The sequence below is a fragment of the Chiloscyllium plagiosum genome, unplaced genomic scaffold (genome assembly GCF_037043375.1).
Source record: "Chiloscyllium plagiosum isolate Xiang-an unplaced genomic scaffold, Cpla_swu_hap1 HiC_scaffold_8, whole genome shotgun sequence".
Taxonomy (NCBI): domain Eukaryota; kingdom Metazoa; phylum Chordata; class Chondrichthyes; order Orectolobiformes; family Hemiscylliidae; genus Chiloscyllium; species Chiloscyllium plagiosum.
The window spans coordinates 74,262,264-74,280,830 of NW_028270146.1; the positions used below are offsets into that span (position 1 = coordinate 74,262,264).

Here is an 18,567-nt window from a genome sequence, read left to right on the forward strand (position 1 = left end):
TGTGGAGCAAGAGAATCCATGTTTTGGACATAAGCCCTTCAGGCATTCCTGATGAAGGGCTTATGTCCGAAATGTCAATTCTCCTGCTCCTCGGATGCTGCCTGATCTGCTGTGCTTTTCCAGCACAATACTCTCGACATAACCAGGTCCATGTTGAAGATATCCTAAAATTTATGTCCAAAACATGGATTCTCCTGCTCCACAGATGCTGCCGGAACTGCTGTGCTTTTCCAGCACCACACTCTCACTTCTGATCTCCAGCATCTGCAGTCCTCACTTTCTACTACTGGACATGGTTATGTGCCAGTCTGAGCAGCTCGATTGTTAACAGCATTGAAAAGTTGCAATAATGAAAAGCCATTGTCTATGGCATTCCTGCTATGGTATACTGAGTGGCTGTAAACTTTGTTTTTTTTAAAAAAAACTCCCAGGTTATATGCACCAGAGAATGTCTGAGGTGAAATATAAATATTATTTGTAAATATGACCTGCAATGACAAGTGTAATGAGGCACTTCAAGTATTGTATTGAAAGAAACTGGTATTTCACATTATGTAAAAGGTCAAACTTTGAACTGCATTGTAATGAACTTGTACAAATTTTATGAATAAAGTATAATTTTGGACAAAATGAAGTGCAGAAGAACTCAGCCAGAAAGGGTAATTCAGCAGTTTGTGTTGAAACCTAATGAATCTAATGACTCTATTGAGATGAAAACTCTGAAACCATCTGGTTTCTGTGGGAGGATACGCTAAATCAGTTGGAAGTACATTCTCTCATTTATAAAAGTTGCTTGGAAGTGACAACTCAATTTGTTGCTTTTAGGTTGGATCATATTTAAACTCAATGAGAAAGAAAGCACTTCCTAAAGTTTAAAACCGTATCCAGCTCAGCAAGAAGTTTACCTTAGTAGCAGGAGTTCAAGAAGCACCTCGTAGGGGACAGGGTTTGGATTTCAAGGCACTAACATGTGCTTAAACCTCCAAGCTAGCCAGCCCACTTAATGTATAAGCAGGACCTACAAAAATAACATTTAGCGGCATTGCCCAATTTATTGGCAGCTGTCTGAGATGTACAGTATAATAAAGGATATATGTAAGAGTTATCTGATATACTCCAAATAATTGGACACTGAAAAGCATCATTAAACCAATGGGAAAACTGATTGTTTACAATCTCCATGTGAACAAAGGCAAATGCAGGCGAACCTCAAAACATCAGGAATATTTAATTACAGAAATGAAGGTGGTCTAACTTGGGCTAGTTGGCTGGTACACTGTAATGTGTGGTGCTGGAGATGCATAGGTCAGGCAGCACTCGAGCAGCAGGAGAATCGACGTTTTAGGCATAAGCCCTTCATCAGTGCCAAACGTTTTGACTCTGATCTCCAGCATCTGCAGTCTTCACTTTTTCCTGACACACTGGAAAGGTCAAATTTAATTTTTGAAAAACTTGAGAGCACTGGACAGTCCTGAACAAATGTTGTTGATTTTTATTGTTTTTTGGAAAGTACACTTTTCCCACGTTTGCAAAAAGAAATTATTCTGCTGCTTAGAAAGCCAGTTGGTGCAGGATCAGTCTGCAGACTTTAACTTGAAATATAGAAGCTGGGGGAACCACACATTTTTGGTTGTCTTCTCTTGAGAACTTTTATTACTAAGATTAAACTACTTTTGTCAGTCGAACATCGCCTGTAATTTTTAAAGCAGTTAGTTTTTGTAGCTGTTGGATGCGATGCGTAAAATCAAACAGCCTTTGTCCATCCACTTGAACCCGGAATTGCTGGTGTTCACATAGGATTTCCATCTAAAGTTAAATAAATTGAAATGTCACAAAATTGTGCAAATTATGGAACATGTGAAACAGAAGGTGGTCATTTCAAACATCAAACCTGTGCTCGTGATAGTTTTCCAATCAGCTCCACTCGCTTCCTCTTCCCCTTTAGTTTTACAATTATTTTTCCCAAATATCACAATCATTTTAAAGAGTTACTTGTGAATCTGCTTTTATTACTTCAGTTAGTATATTCCAGATCACCATAATTTAATGTGCTTTAGGAAATAAAAAAGTCCCTTTTTATCAAAAGGTACTTCTGATGAAGAACTTAAATCTAGAGTACAGTTTCCAGTCAGTGAAAACATTTTCTCCTCGCTCAAAGCACTTCATGGTCTTGAACACCTCTGTTAAATCTTAACCTTATGTATTCTAAGAATAATGTCAGCTTCAGTCTTCTCTCCAGATATCTGAATGTCTTGATCACTGTATCCTAGTAAATCTCATCTATATCCTAAGGCCTTGACATCCCACTTGAAGAGTGAAGCCCAGAATAGGCCATGAAACTCCAGCTAGGTTTAACAAATGTATAAAGTTTAGTATAAATTTCTCACTTTTGAACTCACCTAGACTAATAAATTCTGCTTATTTTAAAAACAGCTTTCTGAATTTGTCCTGCAACTTCAACTGTTTGCGTAAATGAACCCGCCACCAGGTCACTTTGTTCCTGCACTCCATTTAAAATTATATGACTTCATTCATGTCGCCACTCTTTCCAAAATGTACTTCAATAGATTTTGGTTTAAAGCCCGAGTGCTCATGAAAAGGTGTCTTGGTTCAAGGAACAAAATCAAAGCACTAACATAGTCTGCTATCAATAATGTGTACTATATAGGATTATTGATATTTGGCATCATCACAAAGTGAAACATTCACTCTTGTTTATCAAAGCATAGGAAACCAAAGCTGGATTTACAGTTTAATTGCATTGCCAGTTATTTACAATCATACACAGAACAATCAATCATTCAACTGTATGCATCTCTCTTACTGGAAATGGTTTCACTATGAAATGCAGATGGAGGGTAACGAGGTGGACTGTGGCATTCATTCTGATGCTATTGGCAGACTCCGAGAATGATTTGTCATTGCAAAGGTACCACATATGAGCAGAAATTGAACTGAATTCAAGATAATGAACTTACTTATATATGGATGCAGATTTTTGAGGCATGGCTAAAGAATTGAAGAATCTGTAAAATTATTTGGAATTGAAAGAATGGAGAGATATGGACCAAGGGCATGTAGAAGGGATTGGTTTAATTTAGCATCATGTTCAGCATATCGTGGGCTGAGAGACCTGTTCCTGTGCTGCGCAGTTCCATGTTCTATGAACCTTTTCGTTTAGAGGCTATGGGCATTGTGTCAAGGTCAGCAGTTGACCCTCAACCTTATTTGATTTTGAGGTAGCACCATTTTAAACTGCAGCAGTTCTTCTGGTGTATGTACAGCCATCGTGTTGCAAGGGACAGACGTAGAGTTTTGACCATATGGTTGGATGATCTCACGCCAACCACAATATTAGCATGAGCTCATTTAACTAAAGTGAAGATCAAGCAGTCATATTTGATCTCTCATTTCTGCTATATCATCCTGCTGTTTATATTCACCTATAATCCAAGTATCTCAAGCTTCTATAGTTACAATGATGTATATACTTAAGTGCAAATAGTACACTATTGTGATTGATTCGTGTCAGCCTCACCCATCCTTTACTTTCACATTTACTTTATACAGTTCTACAATACAGAAAGGGGCCACTCAGTCCATTGGGCCTGTCCTGGCTGTTAGAAAGAATTCTCCAATTAATCCCACACTCCTGCACTTTCCACAAACAAACATTCAACTCCATCAGTTTGGAATCCAGGTGGCAGAGTTTAAATGATAAGTGTCTAATCTATAGCACTAATGAACAGCCTGCAAAGATCGAATAAACAATCCAGTGTGGCTATTTGTTTTTATCCTCTTTATGGACCAATGGACAGAGATGCCAGTTGTGCTCTTACTGCTATTCTGATCCATTAAAACTACACAATCAAAGGATTAGGTCTGAATGTGGCATGCACTTGTTAAACATCCCAAAACTCAGGGATCATTGTAATTGTGTCTTTTTTAAAAAAAATTATTCACTGCTTTTTTGGTAGAAATGAACTATAAGAGTTTACGTGTTGTTATATTTGGCCTAGATATAATTTAAATTACTATAAAAAAATTATATTAAGCTCACTAGGTTGATTTTATAGCTATTCACTTTTACACAAACGGCTTTTTTTGACATTTCCTTCAGAAACTACACAAAGATGGCACAATCTTTACATCATTTGACATCCTAACTTACCTTGAAGTGCTGCATTGGCGTGAAAGGGAAGTACGGTATGTTTTTCTCTTCTTTCCCCCATTTGCCTGAAACTTTGGCATTCCGTACAACTGAGCGATCCCTGAAGTTAACAGTCACTTCAAGGCCCACGTCTGTATCTGGTTCTGAAGGGTTGCCGATGAGACTTAGTTCAAAGCTGTTAGATAATCACAAGTGCAAACATTGAGTCCATGTGATCAGGGATAAAAACATCACATTTGTAAAGTTTATCTTGTTTTATGACTCACTTTCTCCTTGTACTCCTGATTGAAGCAGCAAGTTACGTTAGATTATTAAGCCAAAATTGCAAACAATTCTTAGGTACCTCACCTAAGCAACAATACATATGCAATTCTTGATAGAGATGTCAGCAGGTGTTTAACTGTGATATACTTCAACCATAATGATCTAGATCGCACATGCCAGGTATCCTTTTAACTGCTCTTGGAGATGGTGAAAATCCTGACAAAAGGTTTCTTTCCCATCGTGTCAGTTATAGCTCATATATATTCTTTAGTATTTAAGTTACGGCTGTAAGGTGTAAAACTGAAAATGACCTGTTTCCATGATACCAGAAAATCATCAGCTAGGTATTCAGCATTCTAATGGTGTGACTCCAGAATCAAAATGGAAGAAAATTCCTATTTGAAAGTAACCATAGAATGATGCAGCAGGGAAGGAAGTCATTCACTCCATCATGCTGAACTCAGGTCTAAACTTATTTTCTTCATTTATCAATTTCCTTTCAAAAGATTTTTATTGTATCCAGCCATTGAGGCAGCACATTGCAAACATCTCATCTCACTGCATGAATTTCTCTGTCACCTTATGAATTGTTTTCCAATCACCTTTAGGTCTGTGTTACCAGATCACCTGGGAAGATGTATGATTTTAACCACATTCATTAGTAAAAATTACCAAAATACCATTATAGGCACCTTCATCACCCCCACTTGAAAATAATGAACATAAGACAACAAAGAAAGGGAGGTGGAATTTTAATAGTGGTTTGAGCATCTGAAACAAGCTTGACACACACTTTTTGGGAAAATGTTTCTCATGGAAAAAGAAGCAACACTTCTAGAAATTTATGTTGAATACTAAAACTTAATTCATGTGTACTAAAAAGAAACACTTGTCTTCACATGTTCATTAATGTGCTTTGTAACCAATAGAATGACTTTTAAATTGCAACTAGCCAATATGCATATTGCACGATCACACAAGCAAAAATTGGAGAGATGACTAAATAATCTTCTTTGGTAACATTAGCTAATAAATATGGTCTAGAAAATGGGAGATGGGCCTTGCTCTTCTACCAGTAATACTGTGGCATCTTTTATATTCACCTCATATTAGGCAGAGGTCTAAGTTATCCGAAGATACTATTGCTGTAGAGGTAGAAAGTAAATGCCTAAATTTTATAATTCTTTCTTTGAATGGTTAAACTGAACATTATTCAAACTGGGTTGTTCAGGTCAGTTCCAAAGGATGTAGTTTCAGCTGAAAAAATAGGAAATTAATAGGTCATAGGTTTCCTAATTTTTAAAAATTTATGTAGAAGCAGGAGATGAATAGAAAGAAAACTTTGTGGGTGGTGCATAAGGGAGTTAGAAGGAGTTTCCATTATAACAAAGTTCAGTGCTCTCATTGGAAAAGGATTTTTACATGCCGGAATAATTAGCACCCCACTGCCACAAGATAGAATCAATAAGTGAAAGTATCAGAATATAATTTTCAGATGAGGAGCAACTTATCTATCTCCTTGCTACTTTTTTTTCCCCAGAAGTTGCAGCATTTTGAGACCGAGTCAATGAAGTTCTTATTTCTGGACACCTCAACCATAAATTCCTCATTATGTTGAAGGCACATCACCTGCTACCACTAAATGTTTCATCTAAGCTCATTCAGAAAGGCTTTATGGCCTGAATTCTGTTGCAAAATTGCAACTGCATGGAGGGAATTGCAACGCCATAGGATCCTTAGTTATAAATAAATCATGTGGAAGCAGGAGCTGAACATAAAAGAAAGTTTGGAGGTTTTGCATAAGGGAATTGCAGATGACACCATTTGACTAATGGTGCTCCACATGTAGTTAGGAATATGATGGAATACTCTCCACTTGCCTGGATGAGGGCAGCTCTAATTCAACAGGGCCAACAACATCCAGAGCAAAGCAGAGCACATGATTTGTGCTCTATCCACAATCTTAAACATTCACTCCCTCTACCACCCACACACAATGACAGTAGTGTGGTATGTAGCAGCAAAACTGCCAAGGATACTTAAACAGCAGCGTATAGAACCTCGACCACCTGGAGATACAAGGACAGCAGACAAGATCATCTAGAAGTTCCCCTCCATGTCACATAACACCCTGACTTGAAACTATTTTTTTCACTGTTACTAAGTCAAAATCTGGAACACTCAAATATTGCAATAGCTGCACCTGCACCATATGGAGTTCAGGAAGGCAGTTCATCAATACCCGCTCAAGGGCAAATAGGAATAGGCTTTCAGCGCTGGTCTGGCAACAACATCCATACCTGAAGAATGGATTCATAAAGTGGATGTTTAGGAAAATATTGCAGTACTGAAAAATCCTCCAGCAGAGCAACAGATGTGAGCTGGCCTCATGCTAATGTTTGCTTTCCATTCTGTTGAATTTTTCAAGTACAGTACTTGCAACATTTGCCATATTTGGCCTCTCAGCTGCAGATTTATAACCTGTTAATAATAAGTGATTACTTAACGACTTTCTGCATTAAGGTATTTTTATAAAAATGTAACACTCAATTCCTTAAATTAAACAAGGGATGCCTGACAGACTTCCTCTGCTCTTTTTAAAGATCATTAAGATGTTTGATTTTGTGGCAATGTAGATTGGTTAAAACAATCACTTGAGCCAATTGTTTACTGTCATTGCTTGTTGGTATCCTGGGATATGATGTGACAGCTTGCATGTGATCCTCAATAATAAGATCCTCAAAATGGCAAGATTTCCAGACTTTTATGTGAAATGAGAGCACTTTAAATTGTGTTTAATACTTTAAACAACATGCCCTTATTGATGGAACATGCCAGGGTCCCTTGTTCTGTCCATCCTGTACTGAGAGGTGACACGAGACAGAAATAAACACAGAAACAGTTGGCAAATCTGTCCTTATGCAGATAAAGTTCATTGTATAAAGAGGAGGTTAGTTTAAAAAAATTATATTTGGAACATTAAAAAAATACTGTGTTTGTCTCTGTTTGGGATGTGAAAGAATTGATTACTGAATAGATTAAATCTGAGGAAGAATGTTTAGATTTGAATGTAATTGAGGGTTGAGACTGAAACATTGAGACATTACACTTTCATCTAAACAGTGTCATATTTAATTTCTACTTCTGGTCTAATTATCTTGATCTAGGGGAGAATACATTGGCTTCCAATTGACATCAACTGCCTTGCAAAACCAGAACAAAATTTCTAAAAAGTATTTAATGTTCATACTGAAGTTGATAGAAACCATACCTGTACTGTTTCAAGTAATGTTTAATTCAGTGACCCGAAAGAAAATAAAACATCCTTAACTAGACTGAGTTAGTTGAACTCAGGCAAGGGGGTGTTAATGCTGCTAAAATAAGCCTCAGTAATAAGAAAAATAACCCAGGGCTCCCACTACTGAGCATTATTAAGCCACTGCCAGATGGAAAATCATGTATTGGGTGTCAGCTGGGAATAGAATCTATTTCAGTTTTGTTAACTATTTATATCATCTAAACAATACCTAATTTAACAAGCTACCAAAACCATAACTATGGAATTATGTCACAGTAAAAGGGGCATGGGGTATTGATGTGTTGTCTGATCAGTAACTTTTAAAAGAAATACTTTGAAAATGAAAGTTGAGTAATGTGATAAACTACATTAAGTTAACATTTCATCCCTTTATTTTCCCCCAAAGTACCAGGTTTCTTTACTGCTAAGGTCTCATGTTGTTGTTTAGAAATGCTTGAACAACTAAATAGCACTATAAAAGGTATTACTCCTTCCTGTTGACCAACAAATCCAACTATAAATGTAGAGACTTGAGGTCTTTGTTTATCTCCAACTGTACTCCACTGCCTTCATTTTTATTTAATGTAAACAATTTTAACCTTAGCCACTACAATATATAAGACAGATAAGAGAAAGTGCCTGTACTTGTTATGTGTATGTGGGCTCAAAAGATGAATGCAACCTTTTTCTCTTAAAATGTTGGTACACGTACATAACCTGTGAGAATTTGGGCTGCTGACCATTGTTGTAGATAAGAAATAAAGGATTCATATGTTTTTGATTAAAGATGAACCACCAGTATATAAATAGTTCATGATTAAGTCTTGGGAATGTTTGCTTTCTTGTGCTGAACTATCCTTTTCCCCAGAGCCATGAGAAAGTAAACTGTGACATGTTTACTAAAGAATCAGGAATGCTAATTCTTCCTGTGCCAAGAACTCCAATCTCACATGTAAATACTGCCTCCTCTTAAGATTTTTTCAATTTATTATAGCTTATTTTTTTACAATTTATTACTTCTCTGTAAACTCCATACTTTTTTTACTACCTTAGTTTCTCCTTTTCTACTGGACTGGTTTACTCTCTCACTCTGTTTGCGAATGCTATATTTTCAACGTCATGCATAACCAGGTCTTTCCTTCAGTGACCACCCGACTTTCTCATTTCTATCAACAACTGCTTTTCCCATCAGTCATGCTCCTCTAGAGTTAATGTCATAAGGTGCATCTAAAACTATCAACCACCTTCCCTTTCTATCTCATCCAATGAGATCTTGCTGAGGAGGCTTTCCTCACCCATGGTCCAGTTTGGGGATCATATGAACTGAAGTAGCTGAGTTGTCTTCAAGCTGTTTTGTCATTCAATGAGACCACAATGTGACCTAACTCCACATACTCACCATTGCCCCATCATTGCTCAGACCATTGGAGTTGGGTCATCATGTTGAGGTTGTACAGGATGTTGGTGAGGCTATTTTTGGAGTACTATGTGCAGTTTTGGTCTGCCCTGCTATTGGAAGGATATTATTAGATTGGAGAGGGTGCAGAAAAGATCTACAAGGATGTTAATGGGATTGGAACACTTAAGTTATAAGGAGGCTAGATAGGCTGGGATGTTTTTTTCACTGGAGCGTAAGAGGTTGCAGAGTGACATTAGAGGTTTATGAAATCATGAGGTGAATAGCAACGGTCTTTCCACTAAGGTGGGCAGGTTCAAAATTAGGAGGAATATTCTTTAAGTGAGAAAAAGATTTTAAAAGGCACCTGAGGGGCAATTTTTTCACACAGGGGGTGTTTCGTATGTGAAATGAACTCCCAGAGGAAGTGGTAGATGTAGGTATGGTCACAACATTTAAAAGACTTTTGGTCAGGTACATGAATAGGAAATGTTTAGAGGGATATGGCCCAATTCGGGCAAGTGGGGCTAGTTTAATTTGGGAAACTTGGTCAGAATGGACGAGTTGGACCAAAGGGTCTGTTTCCATCCTCTACGACTTTTGTTAAAATTAAAGACTGATTGAGAATAAAATGCTGTTTTAAAGACAAATTCAAAACTTTTACTTTTCTGTGTATATGTTTTCCTAAAATCATTCCAGTAAAGGTTGACTCCGATTTGTAGAATATGACTGCTAGTCCCAGAGTCAGAGCCAGCCTATCAGTTCCTTAATGTCTTGATTTAAAATTGCTTCTTAGCTGTAAATTACAAGCAGTATACTGTTTGTGTAAATTTGGAGCTCAGGTGTTGTTTGGTAAACCTATGCTATACTCTCTCCAAGGCCACATGTCCTTACTCTAGTGTGCTCTAACTAGAGTTTTTTTTATGTGGCTGAGTCAGGACTTCTATCCCTTGTATTCAAACCCTTGAGATATACAGGCCAACATTCTTTTACTCTTTTTGTTTTTTATTTGTAGCTGTTCAGGGAATTTTATAAATCTTTGTTCATGGGAAGCATAAAAGTCTCTCTGGACTTCATATATTTTGAGATTTTCACCATTTAGAAGATATCTATCCTTTTTAGATACAAAGGAGATCAGCACACACTTACCCATTATGGAATCCCTTTGCCACAGTTTTACCCATTTATTAAATCTTTCAACATCTCAATAATGTTATGCTTCCATCACATTGTTTAATATGTGGCTCTATCTTCATCATGTAAGAGATAAATCAATATGGTGAACAATTGAGGCCTCATCTTTGTGAACCCCATTAGTCACATTCTTCAAATCATCCCTGCTCTGTTCCCAGCTAATAATTTATTAGCTTCAAGTTTTAATCAGATCTCTTCTGAGTGACTTTATCACACAACTTATATAAGTACATTTAGCTGACATAACATGCACAAGCATTCCCCTGTACTCTAATTTAGTCACAGTTATGAAAGAAGTTTAATGAACTTCATCAAACATGATCTGTTCCTGACAAGTGCATGCAGGTTTTCTGATTAGTTTAAAATGTCCTAGCTACTCAGTCATTCTATCCTTAATTATATCCTGACAACATTTAACTGGGATTAATTACCTGGTTTCCCCATTACCTTCCTCAAATAGCAGAATGATGTTAAATTTCCCAAATTCAAGAAACAGTTCCTGAATCAAATAAACATCAGAAGATGACAATGTATCAACAAGGTTCTTATGTACTTCCTAAAAAACCCATCTGTTCTTGGGATGGGACACTCCTTTTCTTTATTTCTGTTATTTTGCTTGCATCAATTATATTGAGTTCCTTTTCTTTTTATTCTTCCAAATTTCCTGACATAGAATTTTCTTCCTCTACTGTAGATATTGATGCAAAATGATTCAAAATAATTTAACATGTCCAGCACTTCTTTTTGTACTTATAATATTGCCACTACATTTTTAAGAGGCCCATAAAGCTCCTGAGCATATAGATACTGAATAGTCTGGACAGAGTAGATGTTCAAAAGATGATTTTATTGGTATGAGAGACTAGGTCCTGAAGGCATAGCCTGAGAGTAAAGGAATAGAGAGAAGGAGAAATGTCTTCAACCAGAGGGTGGTGAATCTGTGGAATTCATTGCCACAGAAGGCTGTGGAGGCCAGGTCATTGAGTATATTTAAGACTGAGATGGACAGGTTCTTGAGTATCAAGGGTTACATGGAGAAAGCAGGAGAATGGGGTTGAGAAACTTATCAGCCATATTGAATGGCAGGGCAGACTTGATGGGCTCAATGGCCTAACTTCTGCTCCTATGTCTTACAGTCTTATAGTCTAACACCAACATTTTTCTAAAAAGAAACATTGATTGTTACCCCTTGCAAGTTTCTTTTTTTTTGTAATTGTTGCAGTGTGTATACAATTCCAGGATGTTGTACTGTATTGTGATATACCACGGACTGGCAATGAACACTAATGAAAGCCTTCTTGAAATAAGAGTTGATAACAAGTGGATTCTGATAGTTTAGGCTCTGTTCCAAACTGTTCCTGAGTGTAAAGGGCTGCTCAGAACATGATCTGCCTATTACTCACATCGGCTACTGTCTACTTCTGCTTTAATTTATCGAGGAGCACTGTGCTGAAGACCTTGCCAGGTACTGACAGCAATGCTATGTCCCTCCAGTGATTTCAATTGTTGAGGTTCCCTTTAGTGGACATGTTGACAATTTCTGTTTATCTCCAGTCATCCAGGACATCCTCCAAAGTCCAGATTTACTGAACATGTCTGTGCATTGCATTAATGCAGTGTTCTTGCCTTGGTTCTGAAACTTATTGATACCAGTGTTTTGCTACTCTTCAGGCTCTTGATGGTTCTGTATACCTCTGATTCGCCAACTTCTCCAAGGTTGACGTCTAGATGATTATACAGGAATTGACTGATAGAAGAAGCAGGTCAATGTTCAACTGCTAAGATGTGGTATGGTCATCCAATTCAAATGTGAAGTTAGGGGTGAGATGGTTTAGGATATCCGTAAGTGTTCCATTCATCTTCCTGTTGCTCCTGAATCATCGATAATGTCTTACTGCCTTAGCCCAACCATATTAAGCCGCTTCATCAATGACCTTCTCTCCATCTTAAGGTCAAAATGGAGATGTTTGCCGATGCCTGCATAACATGCAGCAGTCTCTAACCTAGGAAGCAACATCTCCAAGAGTTGGAGGGATATGGCCGGGTGCTGGCAGGTGGGACTAGAGTGGGTTGGGATATCTGGTCAGCATGGACGGGTTGGACCGAAGGGTCTGTTTCCATGCTGTACATCTCTATGACTCTATTTGTACGAGTCATCAATGCAGCATCTGATCAGTGTGGGAATCCCAACCATCAACATGTCCATGAGGCTGTGACTCTATATGTCTGCTGTCATATGAACAATAACCTATGCCAGTGAGACACAGAAGTGAACAGTAAAAGGTGTCACATGACTTGGATACCTAACACTAGTATTGCTTACTGAAGTTTTCCATTACACGGAAAAACAATATGTTAACAATATGTTAGAGAAGTGATTGAAACGAGCAGGACACATATTTATTCTCCTGAACATTATGGCTTGCTGGAATAGTAGTTCAGTGGACATCACCAGATGTGACAACAAGACTGGGCCAGCCAAAGAAGACCTGACAAAGTACATTTAAAAAGAACTTTAAAGAGCAGAACATCAGAGAGATTTCTATGGACTCAGGTTGGAGGTGGAGACTTGCCATCCATTGTCCTGTTGGGACAGAGGACGTAAGTTTAAATAAGTGCATCTATCTTGTCACCTGCTGCTGTTCTCTGGAATGATACTAGAAAATTCATCTATATTCCTTAATACAATAGCAACAATAATAACAGGTGATATTTTCTCAGAAGATAAGTAGCCCTTGTGAATGGGTAATGGGGCCGTGTAACATTTTACTGATATTGAGCGTGGCACTGCAACCTCAGCAGCATCTCCACTTAAATGGTGGCCACTGCTTAGGCTGGAGCAAGAGGAGGAACCCCTCTGTGATGAGATGTCTTCAAAGTCCGAGTAGGCTGGAGGAAGTGAGGACTGCAAATGCTGGAGATCAGAGTTGAATCAAGGTTTCAGCCATAAGCCCTTCATCAGGCATTCCTCATGAAGCACTTATGCCCAAAACATCAATTATCCTGCTCCCCAGATGCTGCCTGATCTACTGTGCTTTTCCAAAACCACACTCTCATTTCTTATTACAGTGCTAGAGCCCAACAAGCAGGCCTTTGTAATTCGAGAAGAGGTTGGTAGGTGTGTGCATTTTCTATCGAGTATCCGTGAAGGGATGAAGGGAGCACCAGTGAGGAGAGCCTTCTCTTGGCTGCGTGTCTACAAAAGAGGCTTGACTGCTGAGAGGCTGCCAGATTTTTACACTACTAACTTCCTATGAGACAGCAGTGCTGGTTAACAAGCTGGGAAAATGTATGTGGATGGAGAAGAGGGCAGAGGTAGCCTATAACTGGCAATTCAGCATTTCACTGCATCACTATCATTCTCAATATGAGAAGGTACTGATTCCCTCCAAATGCATTCTGCTACCATTTTATCAGCCCTTCTACCTCCCAGCCAATTTTCCAATACATGACAAAACCCAGCCCAACGTGTGCATCAAATGATAAACTGTTAGAAGTAAAATGCTCATTTTTGCTCCTTAAATGATGACCTCTGACATGCCTCAAAGTTTGTTGCCCTGAAAACATTCCTGCTTAGTTCCACTGGGACTGGTGGGGAATTGCAACCAAATGTGGCTGGGTCTCAAATTTAACTTTTGCAGCCAAAGATAAAACCCATTAAGGAGCAACTAAAATTATTCACAAAACAGTGAGCAAAGGCTGTGTGTGTAGTGTGTAATGTATTAATGTTCACATCATTTGCATTCCTACTCTCTAACTATGACAGACTTCATTCATTATTTACAACACTGTTGTTTTCAGTGCCTTTACTATTCTGTTCCATCAAAAAAGTTTAATATTTAACTGGTTAAACATTTGTTGCATAAACCAACTACGTATCCACTCCTTTGTATGGAACTGTGTGATAAGAGAGCACTGCTTCTGGGACTGTAATGATAAACAACCAATGTGTGAGGTGCATACAATACTGTTTGTGTTGCAATGCTGAGTTGCAGGGCACCACTAAACAAGAAAATTACCCCGAGTCCAGAGTCGCGTGTGAAAGGAGGTGTCCCAGCTCACTCTACCTGTTGGGATGTGAATGAACCATTCCTGTGATACTCATCTTCATGGATGGTTTCAACCCACTTTTGATCTCCCCCACAAAGGGCTTTGTCTGTAAAATTAAAACAATGGTGTAAATGAAAGAAACTAGATTAAGCTTCAGTGATATTAAAATACATTTTAACCACTTTAGAAGTTATTTAAGATCTATAAAATGGAAAAAGCGAATGAAAGCTAAATAAAATAGTCATTTGAAGGGACAACTCTATAGTTATGAATGAACCCACAACATATGCAAAATTGTACCCATATATGCCTTTTCATCCCTCAAAATACACTTCATTCATGACACTTGTAAAAGTACATTCTAAACATTTTAAATTGAATATTACAGAAAGCTGAACAGAATTCAACTTTTCTGCACATTCCACTTTGAGATGCTGGTTCAGATCTCAAACTGAACACCGACTGTGCTGACTTGACACAACTTTTTCAAATGACCGAGTCTAGGTTTATCTATACAGTTTATACTCAGCACAATCGAAAGCAGTTTCCAAACTGGCACAAACACGTGTTTGTTTTACATCGCGTCCTTGATGATGTTTCTTCTAAAACAAATAGAACATTTGTACAAGTGGAAATTTAGATTCAGCAGCACAAGCTGCGATCGCTGATCCGAATGCACGTGTAGCAAGTTAACCTAAATGGTTTTTCCATGTTGACTTTAACAACAGTAAAAGGCAACAATGTAAAACAGCACGATGATCTAGAGGGAAATATACAATCGTGTCAAAATGATCACATTTTCTGGTCTAAATGTGTACTTTTTCAAAAAAAAGCTGTTCAGACTTACAGATGATGAGTTGTCGTTATCCGCCATGTTTTGTGTAATTTTTTTTGGTTAATAGATAAGGGTTTGAGGTTCAGGATGAGTTGCACTAGCTGTAGTGGAGGTGACTGGGTTTTACAGGGTTATCTCCATTTGAAAGCCGCTCCGCTCCGAGCCGCGCCTGACTTCTCCATCCTCGCTCACTCAGGACAGGCCACCGCTGCCATGGTAACCCAGCGGGGCGGGGCCTACTTCTCTACCCAGCCCAAGCCCCCACCGACCTGTTACCACGGTAACGCGGACGGACGGACCCGCCCACTTGACTTTGCCCCTTCTTGAGACACCTGCCCCGTCGCCGTGCGCCTGCCCCGCCCCCTCGCCGCACCGTCACCACAGTAACACCGCCCTTTCGCCCTCGGTTCGGTCACAATTGTCACCACGCAGGGCGGTCTTAGTCAGCGGTCCCGCCCTCACGCGCATGGTTACCATAGTAACACCGCGCGGCCTGTGTTCCATTCTTCGATTTCCCAGAGCTGCTCCAGGACCAGATCAAAATAATCCTGCTGTAGCACATCAGTTGCAAACTTCCAAGAGAAAAAAATTAAATACAAGCATTGCATTTATATTGTACCGTTGGCATAATCACAGAGCGATTTTTAAGTCTAGTCAACATATCGTACTGTAAAAAACGCGGGAGGTAATTTGCGCTCAACAAACTCCGCGCAATGTGATAATTACTAGATAATCTATTTATGATAATGTTGATTGAGGAGTTAATATTACTTGAGATAACTATTGTTTCTCAAAGTAGTGAATTGGGATCGTCTGAGCAGTGAAATAACACAGCTAAAGTTCAAAAATATGCAAATCTTTTCATCAAGCGTCTTGTAAGCTTAAACATGATTTATAATACACCTGTATATTGGCAGTAATGTACTACACACAGGAAACCAATAATGCAGATGCTTTAAGGGGACGCTAGGCAAGCTTATGAAGATTTTATTTCGTGGCCATTATTTGATTGATTTAAATATTAATTGGGATTTTGTTTATGCAGGAGAAAGTGAGGACTGCAGATGCTGGAGATCAGAGCTGAAAAATGTGTTGCTGGAAAAGCGCAGCAGGTCAGGCAGCATCCAAGGAGCAGGAGAATCGACATTTCGGGCATAAGCCCTTCTTCAGGAACTTATGCCCGAAATGTCGATTCTCCTGCTCCTTGGATGCTGCCTGACCTGCTGCGTTTTTCCAGCAACACATTTTTCAGCTCTGATCTCCAGCATCTGCAGTCCTCACTTCTCCTAGTTGATTTTAACCTACTGCGAATCCTCTTGCAAGGATGCCTTCCTTGAAGAAGCTCTCTTCCTCCATTCCTGAAGAAGGGCTTATGCCCGAAACATCGATTCTCCTGCTCCTTGGATGCTGCCTGACCTGCTGCGCTTTTCCAGCAACATATTTTTCAATTTTGTTTATGCAGCCATCTGGGGGTATTGCTGACAAGGCCAACATTTGTTGCCCATATCCTAATTGCCCGTGAACTGAGTGGCTAACCAATCCATTTCAGAGGACGTCACTGTGAGTCTGGGGTTACATGTAGATCAGACTGAGTAAGGGTGGCAGATTTCCTTCTTTAAACAGGTATGAGTGAACCAGATTTTTTTATGCTCACAATTACTGACACTAGCTTCATATCCCAGATTTATGAATTAAATTTAAATTCCAACAGCTATGATAGGATTTGAACCCAGTCCAGAAAATTACCAGGACATCACTGTCGACACTACGCACAAAATTGTTTCATATGTGCTGGATGATTAATGCTCCGTCAATGTGGTACCCCTGACAGGAGCTGATTTTGGTACAATTTACGGTCACATTGCAGTACAACTGTGGTGCAGTGCAAAGCCACTTTTTAAAAATACTTAGGTTACCCATTGTACCACCTTGGATCCTTTAAAATCATAATCAGTAACTAAGGAAACAGAACTCTGCTCTTGTTGAACTACACAGACTTCTTCATGAAACATGGCCCTGATTTTGTAGGCATCAGCAAAGTTTTCTGCCTCAGTGAAAGCTCCCCACACAAACTGAATAATCTCGAGCCTGTATTTCATCGTTCATGATGATAATCTAGCATGAGGTCCAGATTTCCCTGAGTTCAATCACAGTAATCCAGCAGGGTGAAGCAATTCCACAGACAACAAAACCAGCAAATAAAATGCATTTATTATTCTTAGATATTTATAGATTTTACAGAATACAGATGGGGACATACACATTCAAGGTTGAAATATCACAATATAACAAAGTATTTTTTTTAATTTAAGAAACCATGGATTTTTTTCTATATCACAAAGGAATTCATTCCAAGGACTGACAGGATGTTTGGCAAGTGCTATCAAAAATCCAGGTACACGTCATGAACAAGGGGTAACATTTTCAGGTGATTTCAGCCGTGATGTGCAGGTTAATTTAGTTTCCTAAATAGTGAACATGTAGTTCATAATGATGACAACAGCATGTAGTTCAATCCCTGTTTTATCTGAGATAGACTTGGGGCGTGCATACACACTTTGCCCTGCTCATAATAAAATTGAAACATCAGTTGTGGTTCCACTATTCTTGTATAATTGAAGACAGAACCTGGAAAATAAAATTATAGCATAAAATGTGAAAATCTCATGCGTTCTGTTTGCTGAATGATTTTCAACTTAGGAAATTTCAAACACAGGTGCTATGGACAAGCATAGAATCATTGTTTAGTTTCTTTGTTTGGCAGAATCAATATTTAATTACATATGTGTAAACTCCAAAAAATGTTGTAATTCTCAAAGGAGTACTGACGGCAAAAGCTTCCAGTTTTGCTATTATTATTAGAATATCTGGCCAGAATGATCTAGGTGGATGCATGTGAACAGTATTACAGCATTAACTGTCTTAAATTGGCAACTATATTATAACTTCAGCATTAAAGACCTGTGTATTTGACAGTCCACTGAAAATTGATTAACTACATGTCTGAGTGTACAATACCTACAACATGCATTGGTGATTGCATTTAATAGTAGACATGTACAACAGATTGCATTGCATTTGCAAATACATCTTGTGTCATTATTGTACTTAATAAATTGTACTGTAACATTTAAGTTACTGAACATTTTTAAAGTCAAAGCAATGCTGTTCCACTCATTTCCCCAAATAAATTATCTCTTCATTATTTTATAATTCCCTGTTTTACTCCTATACTCCAACATAAGCAATGATGTAATTAGAATAGGTCTCACTATGAAATTTGCCTTGGGCATACTGCCACACAGCATTCTTAGAATGGAATAGTGCAGTGTTTGAACATAAATAATGTTGTAAAAACC

General features: G+C 38.4%; 1 protein-coding gene across 2 annotated transcripts; it reads right to left on the minus strand.

Annotated features, from left to right (window-relative positions):
* Positions 1 to 1,469: 1,469 nt before the first annotated feature.
* LOC122553713 (galectin-related protein A) lies at positions 1,470 to 15,496 on the minus strand. Of its 2 annotated transcripts, none has more exons than XM_043697937.2 (4): positions 15,221 to 15,496; positions 14,391 to 14,479; positions 4,172 to 4,346; positions 1,470 to 1,806 (listed from the first exon to the last, which is right to left on the minus strand). In XM_043697937.2, the coding sequence occupies exons 1-4, from the start codon at positions 15,245 to 15,247 to the stop codon at positions 1,663 to 1,665; spliced, it is 435 nt and encodes a 144-aa protein (XP_043553872.2). In that variant the 5' UTR covers positions 15,248 to 15,496; the 3' UTR covers positions 1,470 to 1,662. The 2 variants fall into 2 exon arrangements, with proteins under 2 accessions (XP_043553872.2, XP_043553873.1); XM_043697938.2 differs by lacking the exon at positions 15,221 to 15,496 and adding an exon at positions 14,674 to 14,808.
* Between the last annotated feature and the right edge of the window lie 3,071 nt (positions 15,497 to 18,567).